At 39.5% G+C, this 22,468-nt stretch overlaps 1 protein-coding gene across 1 annotated transcript; it reads left to right on the forward strand.

The window, feature by feature from the left end:
• The first annotated feature begins 5,036 nt into the window (after positions 1 to 5,036).
• Positions 5,037 to 12,960, forward strand: LOC114830353. Its single transcript, XM_034290727.1, has 20 exons — positions 5,037 to 5,097; positions 5,188 to 5,238; positions 5,330 to 5,383; positions 5,501 to 5,599; positions 5,712 to 5,792; positions 5,971 to 6,054; positions 6,183 to 6,266; positions 6,400 to 6,483; positions 6,617 to 6,700; positions 6,808 to 6,891; positions 7,019 to 7,102; positions 7,236 to 7,319; positions 7,453 to 7,536; positions 7,670 to 7,753; positions 7,861 to 7,944; positions 8,072 to 8,155; positions 8,289 to 8,372; positions 8,499 to 8,564; positions 9,700 to 9,800; positions 12,785 to 12,960. Exons 2-19 carry the CDS (start codon positions 5,212 to 5,214, stop codon positions 9,754 to 9,756), a joined length of 1,392 nt encoding a protein of 463 aa, XP_034146618.1. The 5' UTR covers positions 5,037 to 5,097; positions 5,188 to 5,211; the 3' UTR covers positions 9,757 to 9,800; positions 12,785 to 12,960.
• Positions 12,961 to 22,468: the final 9,508 nt, after the last annotated feature.

The following is a 22,468-nucleotide window of genomic DNA, read 5'->3' on the forward strand; positions in this document are numbered from 1 at the left end:
AAGTTATCTTGCAGATAATGTGCCTACACAGAAAACATAACTGAAATAAGTTAGCTTGCACTAGCTTGACAGTAGCAAGCTGGCTACCTATTTGCACACAAGCTGCCTTCCTAGCCTTACCAAGTTAATACAGTTATTGTAATAGCTAGTGGATGTCAGTCCCTCAACATTGAACATTGATCATTTTCTGGTCTGAGCTGTTGTAGAAAGGTGAGATTTATCCTTTAGTTTTTGTAGCTAACATAGCTAGGTCTTCTGTTAAAATAGTTAATAGTACAAATAGTGCTTATAAATGACTAGTAATGAACAGCGTTTAGTGTATATGGTAACCAGTTTGTCACTTTGCATAGATTACTTAGATATTGCTTTCAAATACAGAAATATCAAATTATGTTAGTAACATTGACAAGGTATGTGATATATTATAAAAAAAAAACAACAGCTTACTTTTCCCTGACCTATCTTTAAGAGGTCATCGTGTTAAAGCCACCAAACAGCCATCTTGAAAAAGCTCTTCCATAGACTCCCTTCTGTGTAACTGGCACATCTTATAGAGGAATTTGTGCATTATCCCATAAGGTTCATGTCCATTCTAGTATTCTAATTCTCAGTTATACGGGGCCCAAACCGTATGCAATTTCCACATGCCTATGTCATTATTTCTACAGGCAGGCTACAACATAACCCCCACACCCCGCTCTGTTCTTGGTTCCAAATCCCTGTGAAGGTAGTTTAAATGAAGGTAAATCTAGTCTCTCACATTCTGCTCATCTTAAGACATTAAATATGTATGAGCCCATCACTGGAGACTGAATTCTCAGCCTGGATTCTCAAATCAAATTCAAGATCATGTCATTTCTTTTACATCCACAAAATTTTTTAGCAGCTCATGAAATCTATTGTCATTATTGTAATACTCTGAGTATTTTCTGTAGCACAGATGCTATTAAATATAATATTTTTGTCCCTCTTCCCTGATTTCCAATCACAAGCCCAACATTAAATACCAGAGTGTATTAACAAGCATGTAAAGAAAAATGTAATCTGTGACTGTGTCAGAGCCAATGCTATAAAATACAATTAGTAACCATAATTGGCAGTGGTTACTAAAGAAAAGTAGGTATCTCCACAATGTAAACTGCGTGAGAACTACAGTCTTTAATTACTCAACTCTCCAAAGCTGGTTTATGTTGTGACTTTTAACGAAGAGGACCCGCTAAGGAAAAAACAAAGGACCCGCAAAGGAAAAAACAGGACAGTTAGAACACTGACTGGCAACAGCTACAGCATGGGGATTTCTTCGACTTTTCCCAGCTTTTAAGAAAATCCCACTACTGGACTCACCATTCCCCCCAGTTCCAGCCCTTTACTTACAACGAGTGTCCACCAGTAAAGACATTAGAATATTTAGCTACTTTTACCCCCGTAACCCCTCCCATTGTCCCACCTTCTTTTTCAACCCCACATTACATCCCCCCCAGTAAACAATTACCGTCTTTCAACGTTGAAATATGGTTGAAAATAAGTCGGTCCGCCTTGGACTGGTTTTCGACGTGATTTCAACGAAGTAGTTTGGCTGGACTGTTTGACTACGTCTTTCAACGTTGAAATATGGTTGAAAATAAGTGGTTCTTGCCACCTGCCATAAAACCAAAGAAGAAGAAGCACGCGAATGTGGCGCGCTCTGTATTACCCCCCCCCCAACCATCAAGCCAACCGCCAGCAGCTGTGTAAAGTAAGTAAGCAAGCTATGCCAAAATAATTCGATATGATAGCAAAATAAGTGTAACATTATAAACTTTTACCTTATTTCATCCAAACCTGACTTTTTTTTTATAGTAAACGTAACGTTACTGTAGACATTCGGCTAACTTTACCACAAGTGCACACCGATGGGCAGTTAACGTTAGTGTTAAATTCCCAAAATGCCTTTAAGGTTTAACTGTTTGTGATTATTTTGTAACTTATGTTACATCGAGGTAGATATCCAGATTAATTAATTTCAGCTTTGATTAGGCGTTGCAGTACGGCTAAGTGAGTTTTGTGGGTTTTGTGAATCCAGTGGGTTTTTCTTCATACTAGCATGCACGAAAGTTAGCTAGCTAACGTTAGATGGTGAAGGTCAAGATTGAGAATTGGACGTCACGCGTTTAACACCGCGAAGGCGCCGCCATTTTAGGTGGCTATCCATTGCCATCAGAGTCCTACAACGGTTCGGGTAGCTGCTACCCGCATAAAAGTAGATAAAACGAGTTTTTCTAAAATTTAAAGTTAAACTAGTATTAAAAAAAAATCACTATAAGGATTTTGTATATATGACTAATTATTTATTTAAAATACAATTAATATAGGCTATTTGTGAATTTCCCAAAAAAACATTTGAGAATGGAGAATTAAACTGATCTCAAGAACCACAAATATTAGTATTATTACAAGAAAGATATCCTTACAAAACATTGCCAGGATTACACTATTTAAATTGTTCAGTAGCAAGCATCATGATGTCTGCATATAAATTTACCTCCTATTATTAGTGGGAAGTTGATTGACAATTTCTGTGTTTTGGATTTTAGTTTCTTTGCAAACATTATTAAGCTTTTTGTTTGTTTAAAAATCAAATCAATAAAAATAAATTATGTCAACATACACTTATTACTGTTGCAGATATGACATACTTAAGAAGTTGGAGAAAAAGAAAAGCAGAAGTTAATGCCATTGCTCAGTTGGATAGTGATGACAATGACAACCTTGATATTCGTTCGCTACCGAGTGATAGAAGTGATGGTGATGGACTTCAAGAAGTTGTACAAGATAGCGGATCTGATTACGGATACACAGAATATGTAGAATCCTCTGAGTCTGAGCCTGAAATCCTGAGTTTACACCCTGATAGTGATGGACCAGATATTGGCTGTGATTTAAGGAATTGGTCAACAACTAATTCAGTCACTCAAACGTCATTAAATGAGCTACTAGGCATCCTACGTAGACATGGGCACCAGCTGCCAAAGGATGCACGCACCCTCCTTGCAACCCCCAAAACCGTTGAATGTATTTCTAAATGTAATGGGCAGTACATTTATTACGGTTTAGAACAAGGCATTCGACAGAAGATGGCACAGTGCCAATCCTTTTCACAAAACACTGTTGATTTGTGTGAACATTGATGGCGTACCACTTTTTAAATCAAATAGTGTTCAATTTTGGCCCATAATGGCACAGGTTTGACAAATTTGATCCTTTCATTGTTGCACTTTTCTGTGGAAAAGCAAAGCCAAGTCCTTTGGATGATTTTGTTAAAGACCTTTTGGAAGAATTTCAGCATCTCAAAGCTGTTGGGATGGAGTATGAATGTAAACTTTATGCTATCAGCCTTAAGGCCTTTATATGTGATGCACCAGCAAGGTCATTTTTAAAGTGCATAAAAAACCACAATGGGTACTTCAGCTGTGAAAGGTGTTTGGCCGAAGGATCGTGGGAAGGGAGAATGGTTTTTAACAGTCATGAGAGCTTTAGAGCAAGAACAGATGAGGAGTTTAGCCAAGTACTGTATGAAGATCACCAGACTACAAAAACCCCACTTATTGATGCAGGCATACCTTGCGTGAGCTCTTTTGTATTAGACTACATGCATTTGATTTGTTTAGGAGTAGTAAAACGTGTTCTAGTTTTTTTGTCTCGGGGTCCAAAAGTGTGCCGGCTGTCTGCAAGACAAAAAGATGAGATCTCAGAAAAACTAAACAAGCTGAATGGATCCATACCAAGTGAGTTTGCAAGGCAGCCCAGGGGTTTGAGGGAACTGGATCGATGGAAAGCCACTGAATTTCGTCAGTTTGTTTTATACACTGGACCAATTGTTCTTCGAAATGTAGTTTCACGTGAAGTGTATACTCACTTTTTGACATTGTCAGTGGCTCTGTCAATCCTGCTGAGCTCTGATGAGAACACACGACGTTCATATATTGCATATGCTAAGGAACTCCTAAAATACTTTGTTAAAATGTGTGATGACCTTTATGGAAAAACATTTGCAGTCTACAATGTGCACTGCCTGTTGCATCTGCATGAAGATGCTTCTCGCTTCAACTGTTCACTAAATGACATCTCATGTTTCCCATTCGAAAATTATCTGCAAGTAATAAAAAAATTGGTCAAAAATAGCCGCAATCCAATCGCTCAAGTAACAAAGCGGATGAGTGAGATCGAAAATGCAAAGAAATGCATTAACAAGCATCAAGAGACAAGATCATGTTTTTATATATCAACAAAAGATAAAGACAACTGCTTTATGCTTCACAATGAAAGTTTTGCATTTGTGAAGGAAAAAAGGCAAGATGGAACTCTGGTATGTGATGTGCTGAGCCAAAAGGACACAAGAGACTTTTTTAAGAAGCCATGTGAGTCAAGGCTATTCAATGTAGTCTATGTTCAAAGAAAACGGACAAAGACAAAGTTATTGCAATCCGAAGACCTTTACCGGAAGGTTGCTTGTCTTCCTTGTGAGCAAGGGCATGTCCTTTTTCCTCTCCTCCATGGAATGGAGCACAGGAAATGAACACAAATAACGTATGTAATATTTACTATTATTCGAAATAGTAGTGCACTGTTAGCATCATGTAGAAAAGGAAATGTGTAGTTCTAAATTAAATGATCTAATTGTGTTACAGGCAATGGTATACGCACGGGCTGTTTGGGTGGAGAATGGGAAGCAGATGGAAGGAGTTTTGCCATTGAACTGGATCAACACAGAGACCAAAGTGGTGCGATGGCCTCTAAAAAATGTGTCTGTGGCACATAAGCGCCTTTTACAACCACAAGAGGACTGGTTAAGCTTTGAATTTGTTAAGGTCAAAGTGACATCAGGTGAAAAAATATTTTGAATGTTAATTCTGGCATGTTTTTTTTTTTTTTTTTTCAGTACAATTCTCGGAATACGTATTACTATCGCTACTAGTGGTTGTTTTCATTCTTGATTTTTAGTAAGCCGACAGGAGTGTGAAAAATATAATTACACCTCACCTCAAACTGAAGAGGAGGACAGTACTGTCAGTCAAAAGAGAATGAAGAAAAGAAGGAAATTTGAAGATTACGTTCAAGGTAATTTATTTGGTCCTATTTAAGGACCTGCATTACACAATGAGCGCATGATGTAAACAATCACATATCATAAATGACAAATATTGGCAGGGTCAGATTTGTCTCCTGAGGAGGATGAGTCCTTGCCAGACAAGAAAAGGGGTGAGTAAAATTTAAGTTGTTTATGTAAACTTTATTAAGTATTCATTGTTTTCTTACTGTGATTAATTTCATTGTGCATGTTCTTGTCAAGAGGATACAGTGTTGCTTCCGGTTCCTCCACCAAAGATTAAGCTCTCAAATAGGGGTGAGTAAAATAGCTGGGCTGGTCCAGTGGTATAATTCAGTTATCAAACTTCAGGGAATGGTTGGCAATATGAGCAATATGTTGCTGTACTGCTTCTGGTTTTGGAATTTCTTTTAGCAACCACAGGACAAAATGCAATGCTGCTCGAGTTACCTGCACCCCCAGAACTGGCTAACACCATCAATAGACGACCAGAGAGTCCTGCATCTTCAGACAGTAATTTCATGTTTTTATTTATTCTACTTGCTCACAATGCAAATGGAATATAAAGGTTTTTTTAAGCCTGGGTTCAAAACAAAGTATTTTAACCTTCCTGTTCCTTTTTCAGTTTCTGGATGTTCTTGTCCAATGCCTCATTGTTCACCCACAAGGTCTGAATCAGCAGAAGAATTTAGTCCAGGGTCAGCCAGTAAGTCTGTGTAATTTTATTTTTTACAACCCTCTACATACACCTTGGCAATAGAAATGTAGTTAATTTTTCATGTCCATGATTAATTGCATTCTTCATAGTTGTCAATTCTCCTACCTCACTTATGAACATATTAACAACATTATTCAATGAGCTTCAACTGTTTTTTTTTGTTTAGGATCTAACCGTTCTCACACACCTCAGCGTGGAGTTTGTAATCCATCACATTTTGGGAGCAGAAAAGGTTGGGCATCCTCATCCAGTGAGTCAATGATCAGTTGCATTCTTCATAGTTGTCAATTCTCCTACCTCACTTATTAACATTATTGCAGGAGAAAAAAAATATTTCAATGAGCTTCAACAGTTTTTTTTAAAATAATTTTTCTTCAGGATCTAAGCGTTCTCGCACACCTCAGCGTGGAGTTCCAAATCCAGCACAGTCCGGGAGCAGAAAAGGTCGGGCATCCTCATCCAGTGAGTCCATGATCAGTTGCATTCTTCATAGTTGTCAATTCTCCTACCTCACTTATTGGCCATATTGCAAGAGCACCTGTCTTTAAAAACTATTTCAAATAGTTTCAATGTTGTTGTTTTTTTCTCTCTTCAGGATTTAGTCGTTCTCGCACACCTCAGCGTGGAGTTCCAAATCCAGCACAGTCCGGGAGCAGAAAAGGTTGGGCATCCTCATCCAGTGAGTCCATGATCAGTTGCATTCTTCATAGTTGTCAATTCTCCTACCTCACTTATTGGCCATATTGCAAGAGCACCTGTCTTTAAAAACAATTTCAAATAGTTTCAATGTTGTTGTTTTTTTCTCTCTTCAGGATCTAGTCGTTCTCGCACACCTCAGCGTGGAGTTCCAAATCCAGCACAGTCCGGGAGCAGAAAAGGTCAGGCATCCTCGTCCAGTGAGTCCATGATCAGTTGCATTCTTCATAGTTGTCAATTCTCCTACCTCACTTATGAACATATTAACAACATTATTCAATGAGCTTCAACTTTTTTTTTTGTTTAGGATCTAACCGTTCTCACACACCTCAGCGTGGAGTTTGTAATCCATCACATTTTGGGAGCAGAAAAGGTTGGGCATCCTCATCCAGTGAGTCAATGATCAGTTGCATTCTTCATAGTTGTCAATTCTCCTACCTCACTTATTACCATTATTGCAGGAGAAAAAAAATATTTCAATGAGCTTCAACAGTTTTTTTTTAATAATTTTTCTTCAGGATCTAAGCGTTCTCGCACACCTCAGCGTGGAGTTCCAAATCCAGCACAGTCAGGGAGCAGAAAAGGTCGGGCATCCTCATCCAGTGAGTCCATGATCAGTTGCATTCTTCATAGTTGTCAATTCTCCTACCTCACTTATTGGCCATATTGCAAGAGCACCTGTCTTTAAAAACTATTTCAAATAGTTTCAATGTTGTTGTTTTTTTCTCTCTTCAGGATTTAGTCGTTCTCGCACACCTCAGCGTGGAGTTCCAAATCCAGCACAGTCCGGGAGCAGAAAAGGTCGGGCATCCTCATCCAGTGAGTCCATGATCAGTTGCATTCTTCATAGTTGTCAATTCTCCTACCTCACTTATTGGCCATATTGCAAGAGCACCTGTCTTTAAAAACTATTTCAAATAGTTTCAATGTTGTTGTTTTTTTCTCTCTTCAGGATTTAGTCGTTCTCGCACACCTCAGCGTGGAGTTCCAAATCCAGCACAGTCCGGGAGCAGAAAAGGTTGGGCATCCTCATCCAGTGAGTCCATGATCAGTTGCATTCTTCATAGTTGTCAATTCTCCTACCTCACTTATTGGCCATATTGCAAGAGCACCTGTCTTTAAAAACAATTTCAAATAGTTTCAATGTTGTTGTTTTTTTCTCTCTTCAGGATCTAGTCGTTCTCGCACACCTCAGCGTGGAGTTCCAAATCCAGCACAGTCCGGGAGCAGAAAAGGTCAGGCATCCTCGTCCAGTGAGTCCATGATCAGTTGCATTCTTCATAGTTGTCAATTCTCCTACCTCACTTATGAACATATTAACAACATTATTCAATGAGCTTCAACTTTTTTTTTTGTTTAGGATCTAACCGTTCTCACACACCTCAGCGTGGAGTTTGTAATCCATCACATTTTGGGAGCAGAAAAGGTTGGGCATCCTCATCCAGTGAGTCAATGATCAGTTGCATTCTTCATAGTTGTCAATTCTCCTACCTCACTTATTAACATTATTGCAGGAGAAAAAAAATATTTCAATGAGCTTCAACAGTTTTTTTTTAATAATTTTTCTTCAGGATCTAAGCGTTCTCGCACACCTCAGCGTGGAGTTCCAAATCCAGCACAGTCCGGGAGCAGAAAAGGTCGGGCATCCTCATCCAGTGAGTCCATGATCAGTTGCATTCTTCATAGTTGTCAATTCTCCTACCTCACTTATTGGCCATATTGCAAGAGCACCTGTCTTTAAAAACTATTTCAAATAGTTTCAATGTTGTTGTTTTTTTCTCTCTTCAGGATTTAGTCGTTCTCGCACACCTCAGCGTGGAGTTCCAAATCCAGCACAGTCCGGGAGCAGAAAAGGTCGGGCATCCTCATCCAGTGAGTCCATGATCAGTTGCATTCTTCATAGTTGTCAATTCTCCTACCTCACTTATTGGCCATATTGCAGGAGCAGCTGTCTTTAAAAACGATTTCAGTAAGCTTCAATGTTGTTGTTTTTTTCAGGATCTAGTCGTTCTCGCACACCTCAGCATGGAGTTCCAAATCCAGCACAGTCCGGGAGCAGAAAAGGTTGGGCATCCTCATCCAGTGAGTCCATGATCAGTTGCATTATTCATAGTTGTCAATTACCCTACCTCACTTATTGACAATATTGCAGAATCAGCTGTCTTTAAAAAACTATTTCAATAAGCTTGACTTTGTTTTTTATTCATTTATTTATTTTATTTTTTTAGGATCTAGGCGTTCTCGCACACCTCAGCGTGGAGTTCGAATGCCATCCCTGTCCGAGAGAGGCTTATTCCCCATGTCTCAAGCTAGTACGTCCAAGGTCAACATTTATTATTGTATGATTTTTTTAATAATCATAATAAAGGAATGTATTTTCTTCCACAGAATACCAGAAGTCAGTGCTTGGAAAGCTAGTTGAACTTCTTGATGAGATAAAAAGAGTCGGAAGGCACTATGAGCCCCTGAATTCTGCTGTCCATGTTGCTAGACTAGAAACCTTAGAAGATTTTGCTGAAGAAGAGGCACGTCTCAAGGACCGCAACCTCTGGGAACAAAGGGTATGATTTCTACAGAAATTGGATTAAACTGTGTCAAAAAGACTAGACCTCAAAGTCTCCAAAAAGTCTAAATGATCTATATTGTTCAAAAATATGCTTTTCTCATGCATCTGTTAACATGTACAGCTTTATAGTATGTGTTATGGAGGGACACACAGTGCTCAAATTTTTTGAAGGCGTATTTTCATGCCTTTTGTATTGGAGGTATACTACTGTCCCATAATATTATGCATGGACTCAACATTTATGGATGAGTCAACATGACCAGTTCCCATTAAAGCTCAATCTGGCAACAATCCGTAAATTACCAACACCATTGGTTTATTCATAATGTATTGAGTGGCTTTTCATGTGTTGTGTACAGGTGTCCCAGCTCTCAAAGGTGGGAGGGAGAAACCATAAAGACTGCGTCCATAAAGTGATGGAGAGGTATAAACAACTGTCACATGGTCAGAATATAGAATGTAATTATGCAGTTAAATTTTTACTCATTGCCTGCTCTGTTTACCGCCCTCTTAGCACTTAGAAAAGCAAAAATATAGAAAGAGATGATTCATTAGGAATAATGCAAGCATAAAGGAATATTTGTAGAATGTAGGCATGGACCTATATATATGATTTTCTGCATATTTTCTCAGGCTTTTCACCAACAATCTAATGGCTGGTTTCAACATGAAGGGGCAGGGTCGCAGTGAGAAAAAAGCCTTCCAGGATACAGTTTTTTACTCTTTGGTAAAAGGTAACTGCATTTTTCATGTTAATACAGGTGCTTCTCAAATTAGAATATTGAAAAAAGTCAATTCATTTTAGGAACTTAACAGGTGAGACCAATGTATTAGACTCATTACATGCAAAGTGAGACATTTCAAGCCTTTATTTGTTATACATTTGATTATGGCTTACAGCTTATGAAACCCACAAATTCAAAATCTTGCAAATTCAGAATATTACATCAAATCGATAAAGGAATTTTAAATACAGAAATGTTGGCTCTCTGAAAAGTATAATCATACATACTCTGTACTTGTTTTTTTTTAACAGAATTTATTTGTATTTTTTAGAACAAAACTGTGTGGTCCAATAAATGCAGTGCCAAATTTAATACCATCTATATTAGAGCACTGGGCATTTCAAATATTTTTGAAATCATGCTTATTTTCTAAACAAGTATTTATTTCCAGAATTTATTTGTATTTTTTAGAACAAAACTGTGTGGTCCAATAAATGCAGTGCCAAATTTAATACCATCTATATTAGAGCACTGGGCATTTCAAATATTTTTGAAATCATGCTTATTTTCTAAACAAGTATTTATTTCCAGAATTTATTTGTATTTTTTAGAACAAAACTGTGTGGTCCAATAAATGCAGTGCCAAATTTAATACCATCTATATTAGAGCACTGGGCATTTCAAATATTTTTGAAATCATGCTTATTTTCTAAACAAGTATTTATTTCCAGTTTAATTTTCTGATTTCCCATGGGCCCCCCCCTCACTGGTTCTTTGTCCTCCATTCATAAAATCCTGGAATTGCCCTGCTGAGTACATATGCATGATTATACTTTTCAGAGGGCCAACATTTCTGTATTTACAATCTTTTTTTTTTTATTGATTTTGTAATCTAATTTTCTGAGATTTTGAAATTGGTATCATAAGCTTGTAAGCCATAATCATCAAAATTATAACAAAGCCTTGAAATATCTCACTTTGCATGTAATGAGTCTATATAATATACTAGTTTCACCTGTTAAGTTGAATTCCTAAAATAAACTTACACAACATAATTTATTGAGAAGTATTTCTTTTGGGAAGGTATGCAAATCCATGCAATTGTTAATTGATAAAATGTAAATACAATGTGTAGTAGGAGTCTTAATGATGTAAGATTGCATTGCATCATCTTCCGCTTATCCGGGGCCGGGTCGCGGGGGCAGCAGTCTAAGCAGGGATGCCCAGACTTCCCTCTCCCCAGACACTTCCTCCAGCTCTTCCGGGGGGACACCGAGGCGTTCCCAGGCCAGCCGGGAGACATAGTCCCTCCAGCGTGTCCTAGGTCTTCCCCGGGGTCTCTTCCCGGTGGGACGGGACCGGAACACCTTCCCAGGAAGGCGTTCCGGAGGCATCCGAAACAGATGCCCAAGCCACCTCAGCTGACCCCTCTCGATGTGGAGGAGCAGCGGCTCTACTCTGAGCTCCTCCCGGGTGACCGAGCTTCTCACCCTATCTCTAAGGGATCGCCCAGCCACCCTGCGGAGAAAGCTCATTTCGGCCGCCTGTATCCGGGATCTTGTCCTTTCGGTCATGACCCAAAGCTCATGACCATAGGTGAGAGTAGGAACGTAGATTGACCGGTAAATCGAGAGCTTCGCCTTGCGGCTCAGCTCTTTCTTCACCACGACAGACCGATACATCGACCGCATTACTGCAGAAGCTGCACCGATCCGTCTGTCAATCTCCCGTTCCATCCTTCCCTCACTCGTGAACAGGACCCCTAGATACTTAAACTCCTCCACTTGAGGCAGGCACTCTCCACCAACCTGAAGTGGGCAAGCCACCTTTTTCCGACTGAGGACCATGGCCTCGGATTTGGAGGTACTGATTTTCATCCCCACCGCTTCACACTCGGCTGCAAACCGTCCAAGTGCATCCTGAAGGTCCTGGCTTGAAGGGGCCAACACGACAACATCATCCGCAAAGAGCAGAGACGAAATCGTGTGGTCCCCAAACCTGACACCCTCCGGCCCCTGGCTGCGCCTAGAAATTCTGTCCATAAAAATTACGAACAGAACCGGTGACAAAGGGCAGCCCTGCCGGAGTCCATCATGCACAGGGAACAAGTCTGACTTACTGCCGGCAATGCGGACCAAGCTCCTGCTTCGGTCGTACAGGGACCTAACAGCCCTTAGCAAAGGACCCAGGACCCCATATTCCCGAAGCACTCTCCACAGGATGCCGCGAGGGACACAGTCGAATGCCTTCTCCAAATCCACAAAACACATGTGGACTGGTTGGGCAAACTCCCATGAACCCTCCATCACCCTGTAGAGGGTATAGAGCTGGTCCAGTGTTCCACGGCCTGGACGAAAACCACACTGTTCCTCCTGAATCCGAGGTTCTACTATCGGCCGTATTCTCCTCTCCAGAACCCTGGCATAGACTTTCCCGGGGAGGCTGAGAAGTGTGATCCCCCTATAGTTGGAACACACCCTCCGGTCCCCCTTCTTATAAAGAGGGACCACCACCCCGGTCTGCCATCCCAGAGGCACTGTCCCCGACTGCCACGCGATGTTGCACAGGCGTGTCAGCCAAGACAGCCCCACAACATCCAGAGACTTGAGGAGTTTCTTAACCACCTCGGTGACTTCAGCCCGGGTGATGGACGAGTCCACCTCTGAGCCCTCATCCTCTGCTTCCTCAATGGAAGACGTGACGGCGGGATTGAGGAGATCCTCGAAGTACTCCTTCCACCGCCCGACGACATCCCCAGTTGAGGTCAACAGCTGCCCACCTCTACTGTAAACAGCGTTGGTAGGGCACTGTTTCCCTCTCCTGAGGCGCCGGATGGTTTGCCAGAATCTCTTCGAGGCCAGCCGATAGTCCTTCTCCATGGCCTCACCGAACTCCTCCCAGGCCCGAGTTTTTGCCTCCACAACCACCCGGGCTGATGATGTAAGATGTGGTTTATTTATGCACCATTGATTTATTTTTTTCTTTCTTTGCAGCTGCAGTAATGAAGTGGAGTAAAACTGCCACGGAACTTGAAATTAGGGCTGCTATGGCTGAGACACTGAAACATGCTCCCGGGAGAGCTGGAGGTGGAGGTCGTCGCAAAGTCTGAACATTGTGTATTGTACATTCTTAGAGTTTTTTTTGTTTTTAACTCTTGGAATGTGTTGCTTACCGGACCGTTTATTGCACTGACACTGTAAAATCTGTTAGTTATGCACTAATTAAAATGTGTTTAATAAATAAAGTTATTCTAAGCTAACCCTTTAAAGCATTGTTTCATTCATATGTTAATATAAAATGTTATTTGAATGTGTAGACTTGAGAATTGACAATTGTCAATAGGCATTGAGTAAACGTTAAAGATCGACCTGTTTTCAACGTTGGACAAATTCGACGTCTTTTCAATTTTCATTTTCAACCTTCAGTGGACCGTAATTAGACGTTGAAGGTTTACGTCTATTCAACGTCTAATAGACGTCTTTTTGCTAGCTAGCTTTCTATTCCAGGGACTGGATTTTGACCCTATTAAGATTAATTCCGAATAGTAAATTAATGAATGTAACAAATTAATTTAATATATAAAGAGAGTATCACAATACCAGTACACAAATCAAAGATAAAAGTTCTCCGGAGATTCAAGATGTTTGCAAGAGCAACGAGGAAAATGAAAGAGAGAGCTTTTCCAAACTCCACTCTGGTTAATATCCCTTAACTAAGGGTGTGGGGGTTGGTTTACTGACCTAAGGATACAACTAGTCCTGAAGAATAGACCCCTTAGGTCAGTAAAGCAATAAATGTGAAAATCCTTTTTGTTATTCTAGGTATGTATGTGTATAAATATCTATATAATGTTTTACTAGAGTTACAGTGCAGAGTTACAGTATTTAACTACTGTACAAAGCTAGCTAGTTATCTGTAACCCAAAATAACTCACTACTGAACGTACTGCTGGGTGTAATGTAATCTCTTAGTTGACTCTTACCTTGATTTGGATTAACAAAACTACTCGGACTGCCTTGAACTGTTGTCGCGTTTTCAGTATCCATTTCCACGGCTTGGCGAATTAAATAGAAATTGCCATAATGCATTCTCGACGCTGTACTGAAATGTTAGATTCTGATAAAAAATAAATTAAATCTAATTTACAGTAATGAAGTGAAACGTGTTCTTTAGTTTAAAAAAGAAGAGGAGTTGCTGTGATTTCCAATCCTCTTAATTTCATTGAAAATTGCCACACCCTCACTTCTGGTTTTCTTCGCCTGATTGACTTATTTTGTTTTCCATCACTATGCCCTCCTACTTCCATTAACTTGATTGGCCATCGAAATATACAGTCTGTGCAGAAAATTCTAAAATAGGAGCAATCGGTTTTCAGAGATACAGTAATATTATACATAGAAAATGTTCTGTCGGAAATCAATGTGTGTGATCTCCGCTCTGATATTTATTTAATGCCTTACATGTACTTGAGTAAGTAAAAATATTTATTATTGTAAAAAATATCTCTGCTCGCGTAAATTGGTTCCAAAAACATGCAAATCAATATAATTTCAAGTGCCCTGTACAGGTTTGGGACATATTGTTAGAATCTGGATGATTAGCAAACTGCCATTATAAAGTGTAGTTTGCTAGAAATTACAGACACTGTCTTAGTGCTTGTACCTGTATCGAGTTCGTTTGCTTTTTAGGCACTTGCTTTTTTATTGTTGTATTATCTATTTTTCTTGAACTTTGCAATATTACGTCAAACTTCTTGTGAATCTGAAACCACAACCAGCCTTTTTATAAAGCCCTTTATTCACTGACTTCTCTGCTATTTAATTTATCCTTTGTTGTCATTTTATTGGCTGTTTATTCTTGATTAATATTGTTTACAAAAATGTGTGGTTGTTGTTATGGAAATTTCTTGAACTGATGTATTCTTATTGATTAAAGTATTTAGTCCCCATGTTTATATAAGAAAAGGAATGTCGGTTGTGCTGTGGTAAAGGAGGTATGAGGTGCTGAGGTAAACGTAAATCTTCAGCAGGATGGGGGTGGATGCAGACCAAGGGGTTTTAGGACAGGATAGAGGAAGATACACAACAGTAAACATTATGGCAGGAAGGATAAGATTGGGGGACAGCCCGCCCTTTGGGTGTCTGTACTTACTCCTTAGAAAGTTCCGATCAATGGAATTACCCATCACATTGTTTACCATTCACTTCAAATAAAAGTTGAATTACATTTTTATTTGATATTGGATATTTTTTCAATGAGGGGATATATAGGACAGTCACTGAGAAGTCATGTATAGTCAGTCATATACTGAATACTTTTTATTTTATTTCCACCCTCTTCTATTTAGTATTGCCATTTGTACTGAATTTGCCTTCATTGCACATCTACAGTGGATATAAAAAGTCTACACACCCCTGTTAAAATGCCAGGTTTTTGTGATAAATCATGTCAGAACATTTTCCACTTTTAATGTGACTTATAATGTGAACAATTCAATTGAAAAACAAACTGAAATCTTCAAGGGAAAAAAATAAATAATTAAAAACTCACAATAATCTGGTTGCATAAGTGTGCACACCCTTAAACTAATACTTTGTTGAAGCACATTTTGATTTTATTACAGCATTCAGTCTTTTTGGGTAGGAGTCTGTTAGCATGGCACATCTTGACGTGGCAATATTTGCTCACTCGTCTTTTTAAGTTTGTAGACTTTTTATATCCACTGTATACATTCAACTTGTAATATACATATACTTAATACTTGTACATTTGTTGTTCAATGACAATGTTCAATGACAATAAAGTTGAATCTAATCTAATAATAGGCTGCATAACTCTCAAGCTTCCCACTGGGGGCTTTGACCCAAAAAGGCAAACATTTTGTTAAATGTGGTTATTTAAATTCTTAACTTGTATTTAATGTCCTAATCAATCAATGTATTCTTAAATGGGAATAACAGTAAAAAAATCACGATATTTGAATTAATACAGTCTCCCAGAAACAAAAAATAATTTAGTCTTAACCTTATAATCTATAATTCCTGTTGAAACTTTACTATTTGAAAGGTTCTCAAAAAAAAAACGATTTTAAAACCATGTAATGTACTAAATATCTTTCAGTGTGCTAAGATGGATGCAATTATTGGATTTAAAATAAATAATATACAAGTAGCCTACACAACATTTTGAAATCATTGGGTCCATTTACTCTCACTGAACTATTTCAATACTACTTTTTGTCCTATAAAAGGTGTTTCCAAAATAATACATTTTAAGTATACTGCTTTTTAAACTTTAAGTTGCCTGCAGAGCGTAACTGGAAATTAAAATGAGGACAAAGAACAAATGTTAAGAGCTAATTTGAATGTGCAAAGATCAAGGAGTTTCCAGAAATGTCAAGAGCTGATTTCATACAATCTTTTTATTTTGCGACTTTTCTGTACTGGCTTTTGTCATCATTACAAAGACTTTTACTGGTATGGACACTATCTGAAACAGGCAGTGGTAAAGACACTATTAGGATACATAGAGGTGAAAATTCTCCAGCACCACTACCTACAGTAATAGTCATGATAACTTTTACATTATTGTGATAACTTTCTAATAAACTGCAATAACCAGCCGTTACTGTAAATGGTTACTTTGTTTGCATAGACAATCAGTAAAAAAGCTGTAAGGAATTGTATTTGCATTAAAAAAGCAGTATGGAGTGGGATTGGGCAAGAAATAGAAACTCAGATTAACCTCTATTCAGAACTGGTCTCACAGCTTTATGCTTAAAATGCTCAGTAATCCTGTCCATTTATTATACAATTCTCTGCTTAAGTGGAATAAACAATCTAAATAAAGTTTTTGACCCTCTGACAAGGGCAACTGACTGAAGACACAGCAAGTCTAAAAAATAAATCCAATATTAACAATTATTCCAAAATGTATATAACAAAATTTAAGAACAAATAGAGCCATTTCCCTTTGGGTCAATATTGGTTTTGAATTGGAAATAACAGAAATCAAATATAAAAAAAATAAACACATTTATTTATTCTGCTTTTCCACTGTACAATATGATCCAATGACCAAAAGGTACACGGACCAATTGGGAGATGACTGGCACTGGTGAATGGAGAAGTTCATTTGAAACAAACAAACAATGATCATTTGAAGATAAGTTACATTAGTATTCACTAAAGATCGCACATCCCCACTGGAGAAACAATAAATACACATTTTAATTGTTCTGAGATTTTTGTTAAACATTTTTACAAAGATCCCTTTGGGAGCCAAATGAGCTGTCACTTTAAGGAGAACAGAACCACAAGAGCCAGCTCACAGAGGAGTAGGAATGCCCATTTCCACTGAAACGAAACTTTGCCAGTGAAGTTGGGCGAGGTCCATCTGAAACAATCGAAAGCACACAGGTTTTCAAAAGAAAGGCTAATAGAAGCATGGCAGGGTTTACAAACACTGATGAGCCATAGAATTATGACCACTGACAGGTGAAGTGATTAACACTCCTCTCCAATGAGTCCCCATGAGTGATTCGATGGGGTCTTTGCTCCCCGCAGAGTAGACTGTCCCCACTGTCTCCTCCCAAGCGAATCCTCAGAGATTGTTGGGGCCTTCCACCGAGGACACCGTCTGCAATGGGGCTCTGGATCTTCCAGCCAGGGATCCAGACCCCAACTCCAAAACCTCCTCAAAAACCCAGCGGACCTTCTCCGCTGTTATTTGCTGCTTCTGTTCTATTGTGGTCGGTCATTCTGTCACGGTTGTAGGTAGGCAGGATGTATGGAGCAGGGCAGTCTTCAAACATTCCTTTATTGACTTAAATAGGGTTCCCAATTAGAGGCAACACGGGGCAGCTGCCTCTAATTGGGGAAGGTCAAAACGGCAGCACAGAGATGCCAAGAAGAGCCTCTGTGGTCAGGGCCTGACTGTGGCCCCCAGGTGCATAGAGATGCCTGGAGGCCCCCAGCCAGGACCTGACAATAGTAGATGAATGTTGAGTTATGTGTTATGTTGTCGACATGTTAGGCTATATTACCAGTAGCCGAGTTTACATGTTCTCCCGATCTACTCTTCTTTTTAAAACAATATTATGTTGAAATCTTGGAGTTAACCTGCAGCAGTAACTGGTACGGTAGGCTGCTACTGATACAGATGTGCTCAAATGTTTGCATACCCTTGGAGAATTGATAATGTATGTACCATTTGTAAAGAAAACATGAGTGAGCAGGCAAAACAAGTCTTGTATTTCTTATGGGATTCACATTCAACTGTAGGTTGTAACAGAATGGCACAACCATAAAAAAAAAACATGGCAACTAAGAATAAAAATTAACTGACCCCTGTTCAAAAGTCTGCATATCCTTAGTTCTTAATATTGTGTATTGCCCCCTTTAGGATCAATGACAGCGTGCAGTCTTTTGTAATATTTGTCTATGAGGCCCCGAATTCTTGCAGGTGGTATAGCTGTCCATTCGTCTTGGCAAAATGCCTCTAGGACATACATTTGGTCGTCTTGCATGGACCGCACGTTTGAGATCTCCCCAGAGTGGCCCGATGATATTAAGGTCAGGAGACTGTGATGGCCACTCCAGAACCTTCACCTTTTTCTGCTGTAACCACTGGAGGGTCAACTTGACCTTGTTCCTAAGGTCTTTGTTGTGCTGGAAAGTCCAAGAGTGTCCCAAATGCAGTTTTCATGCAGAAGAATGCAAATTGTCTGCCAGTATTTTCTGATAACATGCTGCATTCATCTTGCCATCAATTTTCACAAGATTCCCCATGCCTTTAGAGCTCATACACTCCCAAAACATCAGTGAGCCACCACCATGCTTCACACTGGGGATGGTATTCTGTTCACTATAGGCCTTGTAGACCCCTCTCCGAACATAGCGCTTATGATTGTGACTATAAAGCTCTATTTTGGTCTCGTCACTCCAAATTACAGTGTGCCAGAAGCTGTGAGGTGTGTCAAGGTGTTGTTGGGCATATTGTAACCATTTTTGTGGCATTGGTGCAGTAAAGGCTTCATTCTGGCAACTCGACCTTTGCATCAACATTTTGTATCATGAACTTGAAGTATAGTAAACTTTTGATCAGGGCCATTTTAAATCATTATGATTTAAAAAGGAGTCCAACAGCTTTTGCATGATCCGTCATATTTTCAAAATCAATGCCATAATGTCACAATTTCTGCCAGGGTATGCAAAATTATGAGCACTGTAAATGAAATGTGTGACTACAGCTTGTCTTTTCTCTGTTCTACCTTGACTACACCATTGTCCTTTCAAAGATGTTCACAATATACAATATAAATGTTGTTTTTACAATACATTATATATTTTAACAGGGAAGAAGTAGTGTAACTGTCAGATCGGGTCCCATTTTCTTTTTAAGCGCTATTGACTTTGAAAATGTATTTGAACATATGCTCTGTCAATTATATAGTCTGTCTGAACCATCTTGGCTGTTGCCCACTGTTTATGACAAATACTTAATATAGATTGTTATAATAGATAAATCAGACCACTTCCCCCATAAAAAAGGGTACATAAAAACAATTGTACAACCTTGTTTCCAAAAAAGAATGCAATGATATACAAGTCCTTCATCTGTAAAAACGGTGTCGTCGTGGTGTGTGAAAATAAAGGAGCCAAAGGCAGGGAGGCGGTAAACGTAGTCTTGTAATTTTCTTAATAAAATGGCACGCAAATAAACAAGGCGCACAAGTGCAAAATAAGCATGCACGTTTCTCTCCAGGACAACACCCAACAAGACATGACAGTGCCGTGGGAGGAGGAGCGGCGTGACTAGAAGGCCGGCGAAGACGCACGCCGAATACCACGCCGGGGGGGGATGGCGCACGTCTTCCACGCGCGTCCTCGTTACATCATCCCTATTGAAACTAGTACAAAGACAACGTATCAAATGTTAAAACTGAGATGTTATTGTTTTTGGAAAAATACAAGCCCATTTTGAATTTGATGCCAGCAGCACGTTTAAAACATTTTGGGACAGGGGCATGTTTACCAGTGTTGCATTACTTCTTGTAGTAATATTATTTAGTAGGCGTTTTTGGAACTGAGGAAACCAATTGCTGTAGTTTTGAAAGTGAAATGTTTACCTATTCTTGCTTGATATAGGATATCATCTGCTCAACAATTCAGGGTCTCCTTCATTGTATTTTTCGTTTCACAATGCACCAAATGTTTTCAGTGGATGAGAGGTCTGGAATGCAGGCAGGCCAGTTTAGCACCCAGACTATTTTTCTACAGAGCCACCCTGTGGCTGTTCAGCATTAACACAGCATTCACAAATGGGCAAATCGCCCCAGCCATGTGCACTAATGCAATGGTTCCCAAACCTCTCCTGGGGCCTCCCAGCCATCTCACAGTTTTGTTTTTGCCTTGAAATTACTCATCTGATTCAACAGGTAAGGGTTTGTTAATTAGTTAATCAGTTGATTCAGGTGTGCTAGCTCTGGGATACATCTAATAGATGGAATGGCTTGGGGTCCCCAGGAGAGTTTTGGGAAGCACTGCACTAATGCCCCCCTATAACATCATGGATGATGGCTTTTGAATAGGGTTACCAGACATCTCGTTTTTCCTGGGACAGTCCTGTATTTCTGTTTTCAGATGTCCTGACTTATTTACACTGCATGCACAATTATTAGGCAAGTGAGTATTCTGATCGTATCATTATTTCTATGCACATTTTCCAACTCCAAACCATATAAACTTGAATGCTCATTGGATTGAAACATTTTCAGGTGATACGTATTTGTGTAAACAGGGAGGGTGTGGTGAAAGTGCATTACACCTTATTTCAAGGTGTGCATAATTATTAGGCAGCTTCATGGGCCATAAAGAGATTTAACTGACACTGAAAAGTCAAAAGTTGTAAAATGCCTTTAAGATGGATGCAACACTCTTGAAATAACTAAACTATTGATGCGTGGCCACCAGCCAATCAAAGGTTTTGTTGTGAATAGTCAATTAGGGTGCAAGAAATGCATTGAGAACAAAAGACGCAAATTAACTGCAAAAGACTTGAGAAGAATTAAAGGTGAAGCTACCAGCAACCCATTATTCTCCAGTGCCACCATATTCCAGAACTGCAACCTACCTGGAGTGTCCAGAAGTACAAGGTGTCAAATGCTTAGAGACAAGGCCAAGGTCAAGAAGGCTGAAAGAAGACCACCACTAAATAAGATTCACACGTTGAAGTGTATAGATTGGGCAAAGAAATACCTGAAGACATATTTTTCAAAGGTTTTATGGACAGATGAAATGAGAGTGACTCTTGATGGACCAGATGAATGGGCCAGTGGCTGAATCACTAATGGACACGGCACCACTTTGAGTCAGGCTCCAGCAAGGTGAAGGAGGGATTCTGGTATGGGCTGCTATCATTAAGGATGAGGTAGTTGGACCTTTTTGGGTTGAAGATGGACTAAAACTCAACTCCCATACAGACAGTACTGCCAGTTTCTGGAAGATACCTTCTTCAAGCAGTAGTACAGGAAGACATCCTTAACATTCAAGAAGGCCATGATCTTTATGCAGGACTATGCTCCATCACATGCATCCAAGCACTCCACTGTTGGCTAGCAAGCAATGGCCTCAAAGATGCCCAAATAATGACCTGGCCCTTTTCCTCACCTGATTTGAATCCTATTGAGAATTTGTGGGCCTTCTCAAATGTGATTTACAGTCTCACGTTTGAGAAGGGCCCAACCCCCTTTCCACAAAAGTTTGAAAGCTGAGTAAAATGTGAAGAAAAACCGAATGTAATCTCTGTACACAAGGAACAAGTCCGAAAACCAATATTGGATGGCTGTGATCTTCAGGGCCTCAGGCGGCAATGCATTAAAAACAGAAATGATTTGGTATTGGACTCACTGCATGGGCTCAGGAACACTTCCTAAGAACCATTTTGGTCTGTGAACACAGTATGTCGCAGCATCCACAAATGCAAGTTAAAACTCTACCATGCAAAGAACCAACCATACATAAACAACATCTAGAAATGCCAATGCCTTCTCTGGGCCCAAGCTTATTTAAGATGGAAAACTGTCGTGTGTTATGATGAATCAAAATTATTTTGGGAAATTATGGACGCTGCATTCTCTAGACAAAAGAGGAGAGGGACCATCTTCTTATCAGCGCACAGTTCAAAAGCCAGCATCCATGATGGTATGGGGATGCATTAGTGCACATGGCATGGGTGACATGTACATTTTTAAAGGAACCATAAATGTTGAACAATATATAGAGGTTTTGGAGCAACATATGCTGCCATCCAGACAACATATTTTTCAGGGAAGGCCTTGCTTATTTCAGCATGACAATGCCAAACCCCATTTTGCAGGTGTCACAACAGCATGGCTCTGTAGTAAAAGAGCCGGGTGCTAAACTGGCATGTCTGCAGTCCAGACCTGTCCCCTTTTGAAAACATTTGGTGCATTGTGAAATGACACATACAGAAAAGAAGATTCAAGTTGTTAAGCAGCTGCAATCCTATGTCAAGCAAGAATGGGAAAACATTCCACTTTCAAAAACTACAGCAATTGGTCTCCTCAGTTCCCAAATGCTTATAGAGTATTGTTAAAAGAAGAGGTGATGCAACACAGTGGTAAACATCCCCCTGTTCCAACCTTTTTGAAACAT

Source organism: Esox lucius, chromosome 24 (genome assembly GCF_011004845.1).
Source record: "Esox lucius isolate fEsoLuc1 chromosome 24, fEsoLuc1.pri, whole genome shotgun sequence".
Classification (NCBI taxonomy): domain Eukaryota; kingdom Metazoa; phylum Chordata; class Actinopteri; order Esociformes; family Esocidae; genus Esox; species Esox lucius.

What these genes read in the sequence shown, in the direction of transcription:
- LOC114830353 (XM_034290727.1), top strand. Translation starts at nt 5,212, where the DNA reads ATGAGTCCTTGCCAGACAAGAAAAGGG. An exon ending in CTTGCCAGACAAGAAAAGGG is followed by an intron (nt 5,239 to 5,329) that starts GTGAGTAAAATT and finishes GTTCTTGTCAAG; the next exon opens with AGGATACAGTGTTGCTTCCG. An exon ending in AGGTCAGGCATCCTCGTCCA is followed by an intron (nt 6,701 to 6,807) that starts GTGAGTCCATGA and finishes TTTTTTGTTTAG; the next exon opens with GATCTAACCGTTCTCACACA.